Source organism: Etheostoma cragini, chromosome 22, assembly GCF_013103735.1.
Source record: "Etheostoma cragini isolate CJK2018 chromosome 22, CSU_Ecrag_1.0, whole genome shotgun sequence".
Taxonomy (NCBI): Eukaryota; Metazoa; Chordata; class Actinopteri; order Perciformes; family Percidae; genus Etheostoma; species Etheostoma cragini.
Genome location: NC_048428.1, coordinates 9,662,641 through 9,672,385, shown reverse-complemented (window position 1 = coordinate 9,672,385; position 9,745 = coordinate 9,662,641). Strand labels below are relative to the sequence as shown.

The 9,745-nt window shown below is 40.5% G+C and overlaps 1 protein-coding gene across 5 annotated transcripts in view; it reads right to left on the bottom strand.

Moving 5' to 3' along the window:
* Nucleotides 1–9,745, bottom strand: part of ctnnd2a (catenin (cadherin-associated protein), delta 2a) — a 261,359-nt gene that overhangs the window by 22,047 nt on the left and 229,567 nt on the right. For all 5 annotated transcript variants that reach the window (XM_034862043.1, XM_034862040.1, XM_034862041.1 and 2 more), the window contains one exon: nt 1,859–2,111. In XM_034862043.1, coding sequence (XP_034717934.1) covers nt 1,859–2,111 — 253 coding nt within the window. The remainder of the gene's footprint in view (nt 1–1,858; nt 2,112–9,745) is intronic.

Below are 9,745 nucleotides of genomic sequence, written 5' to 3'. Positions count from 1 at the left end.
AGATATTGTCCATGGATATGTCTGCCTTCTGTTGAATACATTTGAACTAGATGGAATTTAGCTTGTGGTGCTCAAAGCGACCAAAAATACAAGACAAGAAATGCCTCTTTCCAGAAATCATGAGCCGGTAACTCCAGATAATCCACAGACTTTGTTGTGAGTTTCATGTAGGAGCTAGAGATTTATTTCTATTGAACCACACCTGCCTAACATGTCACCGCACATGAGCTAGCAGTATCGGTTAGCTACAGTTACAGCTCAGCCAAGGAGGACGAGCACTACAGGTAAGAGGAAAACTATGGATTTCTGATTTTAGGGTGAACTGTCCCTTAAAACCTAAGCAAATATTTTGATCCCTGCAATGTTGTGATTATTCATTTGACTGAAGTAATCTGGGTGCAAATGTTTATGTTGCTCTTTACATGACGGGGATGTGTTTTGGCATTGACTTTTTTCAAAGGTATCATAAACCAATGTTTATACTATTATCTTTTTCAATTCTTTTCATCTCCTACTGCTTCAAATAAGTAATGGGCATTTCCCAATCTGAAAGTGTGTACCTATGTGAATGTGGCATGGCACTGCTGATAAGGAGCATTTATTCTCCGTGTACATATCCTGAGTAAATGAAGATGTGCGGGCCATTAGCAGCTAACTACACTCACCATAAAATGTGCACCTCGTCTCTCTCTATAATGGTACCCATGAGCACAATTTCCTAAATAGAATGAGTCTCTCTCCATAAAAATAAATGAACATTTGACCTCAGACCGATAACACCCCGGTGTCATGGCAACCCCTGACCTGGTAGTTGCCATAGCAGCTAGGCAGAACACCCTGCTCGGACACCTATGGTGACAGGAGTTATATTCCTGCTGCATCTTTCTTGTTCTCCAGACGTCTTTTGTGGATGAATGGTCACAGGGAAGGCATGTGCAGTTGTGAGTGATGGATGTGAGGCCACATTAAAGCACTGGTCACAACAGACAGTACAGGGTGAGCTGAATGATGCCTAGACAGGTAGAGCACAATTCAACAAGGATACTCTGTTTTTCCTAGTCTTTACATTACATTTTAGGATTTAAGCTACTGCAGTTATTCAGGGCTGGTTGTCCTTGAGCAAGAGGAAAGCCACTGCAAGTCATTAGGGAGCATTCTCATTTTGTTGTGAGATTATTTTGGCGACAGAACATTCATCCATTCCTTTGTTTTTACCTCTGTGTCAAAAACTAGTGCTTATATCGGAGGGGTCGCAGTAAGTGTTCTTCACCGTTACTGAACAGAAAATGATCCATGCTTAAATCTGAAAAAATGTTAAGCACATATCGTTATGGTATAATGACCATTTCAACAGCAGCGCAGGTAAATAAATTTGTTCTGTGGTTATAAAGACATATGGCATACTTTCCCATAAGCTGTTATAATATATCATTACCCTCAGATTTTTTATAGCATCCTTTGAGGATTTCTGCTAAACCCAATCTAGGACTCTTGCAAATGCCTATCACGTAGATGTTGAGTTGTAGGAATGAACTCTGTCGTGCAGCCCAGTAGCATGCCACTAATGCTGTGTTACAGCTTTTATACTCGTAGGCCAACCCATGTAAAGGATAATGGGTAAAGGGATATACAAAAACACGTATTATTAATGGTAGAGGTCCAGGACATTTCTGTCAGACAATTATTTTCAACTTGATGTAATGATGCAGGCATTAAAAACCAGTGTTCAGTATTAAAAATGTCTTGGAAAAAAGGTTTTTCTCTAACTTTAAGGTGTCACACAAAACAGAAATTGTACCGGTAAATACAAAAATAACCAAACGTTGTGGTATGTTTTTTTAAACGTTGGCCTACTCACTTGTCTCCTTTGCTGCGGGCAATGCCGATGAGTTTTTCTATGCCTCCAGCATCACGCAGGGCTTTGGCGTTCTCCATGTTCTTGGTAATGACTTCGTGCAATGCGCAGCAAATGGCAGTAACAGTATCGTCTGACATAGCCTTGCTGGGAGGGCCTGTGGTCCCGGAGGTCCCACTGCTGGTGGCGTTGTTGTTGCTGCTGCTACTGCTGCTGCCCGGTAACCGATGGATCAAATCTCTCATGGCATATTTACCTGGTGTGTGTGGGGAAAAAAAATAGAGGAAAAGGACAAAAAACATTTGGTCAAATTTGACTCTCTGCACATCCTGCCATATGCAGCATAGACAATTTGGTTGGAAACATGATAAAAGGTTGTTTTAAAAAAATTGCCTGAGGATTGATTTTTGTGAACAATAGAAGTGACACGTACTGCATGGAGAAGCTGTATCAAACTCATTGGAGTTCAGGGGCCACATACCCTTAATGTGATCTCAAGTGGGCCAGACCAGTATACCACTTCAGAAAGATCAGAAAGTTAATCTGCGACAGAGTTTCTTGTCAGCGTGATGTTGGCAAATGCAAGGTGCTTCTGCTAGAATAGCGTCCTAAGGCTAGTGTAGGAAAGAATATATGAACCAAGGAGAGAGGTGTAATGTTGAGGAAAAAAAAAACAGAATTTCTAAGATTAAAGTAGTAAATCTACGGGAAAATATTTGGATATTCTCTGAGATTAATGTGGTATATTTGCTCTTGGAATAATTACTTCTCTGCAATTTTTACACTTTTGCAAAGTCATACAGTGGGCCAGAATGGACCCTTTGTTGGGCCGGTTCTGGCCCACGGCCTATATGTTTGACACCCCTGATATAGAAACTACTGGATTGAGCTTTGATGACATATAATTTCTGATTGCAGTGAAAAAACTATGCGTGGGTAATATGTTATATTTCCTCTGATAGTTCATAAACCCTAAAAAAGGAATGCTTTTTGACAAGCATTTACAATGAGTGTGGATATAGATGACTAGTATTGTATAAAAACCCAGGCAACCACCTGGACAATATACTAAACAGACACTTTAAAGCCTCTACCACATACAAGTAAAAGTGTCCTTTTACAATTTTCACTAGCAAACGTCTTGTGCAACTAGTGAGTGGTTTGCAAATGGATCCCTCCATAAATCTTTAGTTTGAGGGGGCACCCTCAACCCTAACCCCTGCAAATACTCTGACACCCGCGCACTAATGCCAACATGCTGAAGATCCAATAAACAGGCAGACTTGTGGTATTTTGGGGAAAAAGCTGGTATATGAGAAAATTGAGAGAAAATGTTGACATTCAAACAATGGGTTGTGAAGAGAACGAGAAAACAGTGCGATAAGAGAAATTAAGAAGTGCAGGAGATGCTGTCAGACAGGAAGTTAGTGAGGGGGGGAGAAGAAAGAAGTAATAACACATGGAGTGAACGGGACTTAAAGACAGAGTAGGGTGAGTATGGATTTACAAAGAGGAGATGACCAAAGTTGAGGACCAAACCTCCTATGGTCCATGTAATCTGAGCTCACCTACACAGTGGTGGTCTATAATGCTGGTCTTTACATGGTTAAGCCAAGACATGAATTAATACCGTCCCCAAAATATAGATCATTTTAGGTTAGATGAGAGTGATTGACTTATATTGAGATGCAAACAGTTGTATGTTAAGACAAATATTCGTCTCTCAAATGTTACAGTGATTACACTGGGAATCCTCAGATTTGCCGGAACGTATATGTACTGTAATAGGGGAACAATTAAGTGTTATTTCCTGCAATTGTTTCTGTTTTTGAGTTACTCCTAAACTCCACTTACAAAGTTCCCCACTGGAGTGAGATCAGCAGATATGAAGGTGACTGAGAACAGGGCCAAAAAACAAGAGATCAGAGCAAATAGGTGTTTTTGGAAATTGGAAGACAGGTGAGGAATTGGTGAGAGGTGAGAGGAAAGAGGAGATTGTGCTGACTGAGGTAGTGTGTGGAGATTCATCACACAACAGCAGCTGTCAAGAGGTAAGAAACACCTTGACCATCATAAAACCTGTCAAATGCACTTAAATCATCTTGAGCTGCCCTGGGACAAATTCCGCAGGTGCTCTTCCAGGTAAAGAACCATCCATTTGGATGCAGAGGTGATTGTTGAATAATGAACTGTGGTTATTTTCTTTAACAAAATCCACTCAATGGAATCCCTAGGACGAGCCCTGTAACCCTGTTACACAGTGAAAAGGCGCACTTCAATCAACTGAACTGATCTTCACATGCATGAATCAGTCGACCCTCTCTGTGACATGTTGCTGGGTGTGAAAGCATGTAATTTAAAACAGTATGAGTGCATGCCAGTTGGTGTGCGTGCCCAGCACTGAAGAGCGGCTCAGTGTGAGTCACCATCTCCTTCTTCACAAATGCAAGTTCTCCACAGAAGTGATGGATCCGATAAAGTAGATGAAAACCCAAGTGCTACCGAAAGTATTGAATCCACTGTCGTATAATCTTCAAGTAGGCCATTACATTCCCTCCGGCTGCAGAGAAAACCGGAGGCTAAAATACTCAATTTGCAATAAAGACAAAACAGTTGTGGTATTTTCTTTGTGGAATTATGTTTCTAAACAACTCATTTTCACAGCAACGCTACAAAACTACTGAATACCTATTAAATTGCCGCTTTGCATCAGATATATAATCTTCTGCAGCCCATGGTGCTACTTCTTTTTTTACCTATTACTTATTTCTTAAGTCTTATATATAAAAAATATAAAAAGAAGAAGACTCCTTGTGGGGTAAAGATTTATTCCTTCACATGTAGAATGCAATCACAACTAAATAAGGGCCTAAAATCTCCATTTCATGTTCTTCTGCTTTTTTTCCTCACTTCTATACTGAAGATTTTCCCCTAAACCAATCCATCACTGTGATATCCAAGGAGCCATTACAGGCTGGTGGTAAATACCTCACTCATATTACCTCTATTAAGTCTTAAGTGATCCGGCAAAGCAAGACACAGAGCAGGGAAATCAGATGACAATATCAACCTTCATGAAGTATGGGAACGAACACACACACACACACTTGCACACACCTACACACCTGCACGCATGCATGCACGCACGCACACAGACACACACACACAGAGTTGTGAGTTAATTGGCCAAGTGTTATCTCAGGCTGGCAGACTGAACAGAGGTTAAGCGGTCACTGTCTTTTGGCTGTGAGGACAAAACGAAGCTGCATCCTGAGGAAGACTCATTTTTTGACTGACTTCAATCAGAATTTCCTGACTGATTTAAAGGCTGATGACTAGTTCATTTATTCTTTCTTGATGTAATAATTTCTTGACTAATTTTCGAGTGAGTGGCTGATTTATTAACCAAGTTGCTGCATGACTAATTTACTGACTTACTGACTGACTGACGGATAATTTGCTGCCTGAATGACTGACAATTAATTGATTGACTGATCTTGTGACTAATTTATCAACTGACTGTGGTGAATTAGTTATTACAAAAGGAGAGGGAAGAGTACAGGCAAAGACGTTAAAACGATTAGAGTCACATCCGCATGTATGACTTTGTCTATGTATTTTCTGCTTACAGACAGATGCTCTGATAAACTGCTGTTGGCATATCATTGAATGTGTGTTCATCCACAAGTGTGTGCATAAACACAGAGGTGTCAAAAGTATTCATATTCATTACTCAGGTAGAAGTATATACAGTATACTAGGGTTTTAAAGACTTCTGTAGAAGTTGAAGTCTCAACTCCAGAATTTTACTCAAGTAAAAGTGTAAAAGTTTCAAAACCACTTAAATTATAAAAGCAATGTAAGGGGAAAAAATAATATCAATATGTCTTTTTAAAGGAAAAAGCTGGTGCTTGGTTGGGACATTTTGCTCGAGCTCTCTTGAGTCTCCGACACGGATATCTTTGTGCTGGGCTACATACTGTAGGTCTGCTACTTCCTTGCTGGAGTGTGACGTGATTTGTGTCATGTGCAGGTGCAATGGATCACGTACAAACCAATATGGTGTTCGGAATAGTATATGTTCAGACTTATGATCTAATCACAATCAAATTCACTTTATCCGGATGGCGCGATTTATCTGGATAGTTTTTTTTAGTTTTTTTTGTTTTCTTGAACGATGACAAAACGGAATGAAAACAAGCCAAACTGAATTAGGAGTAACAAGGCTATTTTTAAAAAGTAAGGAGTAGAAAGTATAGATAATCATATAAATAATAAAAAGTCTGCTGTAAATTAATTACTCCACTAATGTGTAGATACCGAAAATGTCTCCTTAAGTAAGGTAACAAAGTATTTGTACTTCGTTACTTGACACCTCTGCATACATATCCCTATCAGTCTCTGCAACACCATCACATTAATTCCTCATGGGGCAAGTGAGTAACAGAGAAGATTACATAGAATGAAGAAGAGGAACAGAAAAAGGCTGAAGAAGAACAGAGAAAAACTACCCTCCATACATACTAGCGTTTGCTGAGACGAAGGCAATGTCAAACGCTTTTGATATCTCAATAATCCAATTGAGAGGCCCTTGTTATTTCCAAACCTTTAAATAAGACACCTTGTTAGTGGAAGACGCTCCCCAAGTACTAAGAAGTATGACTGAAAGCCTCATGCACACACGCACGCACACACACACACACGCACACAGATGTAGTTAAACCTAATATGCATGCACCTTACCTTGACCATACACAAACATACAGCAATACTTTTTTGTTATAATTACTCCTAAATACACAATGTATGTCTTGAGACCACACTGACATGTTTAAGCATTTAGCTGACAAATGACTAACCTGAATGTGTTAGAATGTGTGCAGCTGTATAAAAAGTAGAACCAACATACCGCATACAACCAGAAGCCAAGCTGCTGTAAGTGTTAAAGCTGGGAATATGATTGGTAGTTACGCAGGAAGGAGAGGAAATAAACAAGCTGTGGAGCAAGTCAAAATATATTTTTGATGAGTGGGTGGTGACTTCTTCTACTTTAAAGTCCTGCTGTGACACACACAACCTCTACATGCTTATTTCTCTGTCACTGAAATGTGAGGTACACCTGGAACACGTCCTCAAGGAGAAAAACAAGCCCTGTGCTGTTCACTGCACATTCTCATAAACTAAGTATTACACAGCTCCTCCAATATAACCATCTTCACCTGGGAGGCCGAGATGCTTTTGTATTCCTGTTCTGCATTCTGTCATGTGTCGCTAAGTCCCACTGAGCAGGGCGTGCTTCATCAGGGCCATAATGGCTGATTTGATTTAAAGAGATCCAATTACCCTCAACAATGGAGTGATTTGATTGTTTACTGACGGAGAAGAGAGAGTGTTATTGAAGTAAAATTGGAGGCAATTGTCTCAGAGAGATGTGGGCAAAGATGAGACGGTTTGATTGGTTGTGGTGTCCGACTGTCTGAGAATAAAGGATGCTTAATACACAGTTATTAGTGAATGGGTTGGGGGTCCCTGAGGTGGGCTGCTGTACTCTTACTGGTAACAAAAGCTTCTGGCTGTTAGGTTTAGGGTTCTATGAGGGTTCTATGAGTCGGTTCTAGGCTGAATAAAAGCCCTTGTTACAATGGAAGTTTACCACCATTATGATGAAACATTGGGTAGTTTGACATTGTGACAACTGCTGTCTTAAAGGACTACTCTGACTATTTTGAGACTCAGACAATTTACATATAACATGAATATCCTGTGTGCAAACTTTCTTTATCGTAACAGACGAAGCATTCCCAGTAAATATTACCCCAATGTGTTGATCTGACAAGTGTTGTATAAATATTAAATGCCACAACTAAGCTACTCAATATTCAGTGACAAAACAAGTTTGTTAGAATCAATCCTCGTCGAAAGGGGGCGCCACATACAAATAACAGGTTGTACTGTGGGAATATTTCTTTATTGAAAACATAAAAGTTATGGTTCTTGGATCTCAGCCTCTGAGAGCTCAAACAAGTACAAGGCTATATACCAGAATTACATCAGCACACAAACCATGGAGATACTCTCAAACATCTATACTGCAATTAAGGTAGAAGGGAGGGGCATTTTATTGTCCCCAATTTGACAAATTTTCCCCTTACTATTTGCCAAATCACAAAAAAATTACAACAATGTAATGAGTTCTGGATTATGGGCTTATTTGGAAAGCAGCCACAAAGAAGCGAAAATATGAATCACATCCTGTACACACACAGTCACAAACACACACAGACCCAGCAGTCACCGATTTTCAACATCCTGGCATCCTCGTCAAGCCGAAATAGATAGGAATGACCTCCAAAGACAGTCTGATTTCCCGCTGCAACGTGAGGTGTATTCCGTTTAACATTTGAATAAATAAATAATTATTTAAATACGTAAATGGAAATGCAGAGGAAAGTACAAACGGATGAAACACAGCAGGTTTAAACAGGTCAGAAATGGAGGTAAATTGGAAAGCGGCATGCCGTCGCTTCCCCCGACGTAAAATATTCTGCCTTCTTGTGTTTGGTGCTTTTCACACCAGTTATATTTTGCCCTCTGTGTCTCTCCTTGATGTCTGTGGGTGACAGGTTTACAGCGTAACTACAGAGCAGGGAGAGATAGTAAGACAGGGAGGAAACACGGACCCGCAGACCCCCCCCCTCACCGTAAGAAACTTGTGGCTTCATTAAAAGTATTCCACTAAACATGAAGAAGATGCTCGCTTGGGAAGAAAGAGAAATGCACACCCAAACATCCTCTTTTGAAGCACACACTCACAGTGACGGAGACGTCTGATTGAGCTGGTTAGACAGAAGTTCCACAGCACCACTTGTTGGATACATTTTCTTGAATCAAATCCAAAGGGCACAAATTTGAATACGTCAAAGTCCTTTGGAGGAAAAAAAAAAACTGTATGTACACCACCCAAGATTACCTGAACATAAGTTAGACCTTACAGGGACAGCTGTTAGAACCCCCCCCCCCCCCAAAAAAAAAATATTGCATCATCTTTCTTTCCCTCATTTGCTGTATTGTTTTCCATTTCTCTTTCTCTGTCTGTCACGCTCCCAGACTGGCACAGTGGAGCAGAGGACGGAGAGTGCCAAGGAGAACAAAGTGTGCTCATAAAAGACATGCCAGCTCCTTACACACGAGAGAATCATTCCGAAGGCGACACAGAAATGTCAAAGTATTGATGCAACAGGGACCGAGAAGTCTGTGTCAACTTGGTATCAGTTAGGCAGTGGACATGGCCATTCTGTCTCTCAGCCAGCTAGCCTTCTAAAAGCTCACCATAGCAGCATAGTTTGTTCACAGCAGGGGTTGCAAAATATGGGAAAATTGGTACGGTTGAGGAAAACCTAAAATATCCATTCTCTTGTGATCTAAATATGTTTGGTGGGGCCAGAAATACACAAAGTGGACTTTCACATAATTACATTTTTGCTCTTTTGCTTAGTGCAACCTTTCAATGCACTAGAGTTTGAGTGTAGGTATGTGTGTGTGTATGCACGAATAAAACGGTTGGGTTAAAAGCTTAAATCTTTGAGTTTTCTGCATATAACAGTGTCTGACACATGCGCTCTCAATCATGCAATTAGTGCCATCCCTGTGGTGCAGTATTTCCGTTTCCACAGTAACACTCCCTAGCACTGATGTCATCAATGCGGGACACAAAGAGCGAGAGACTGCGAGAGAGGGTAGGACAGGTGTTATGAGCTCATGTCTGAAACCACTGAGAAAGAGGAAGGAGGAGGGTAAAGGAAACAAAGAAGCAACATGATATGAAGAAAACGGGGGATAGTATGCATGTAGTAAACCAGAAGGTGGGCACGCCATTGTAAAGTAACAACA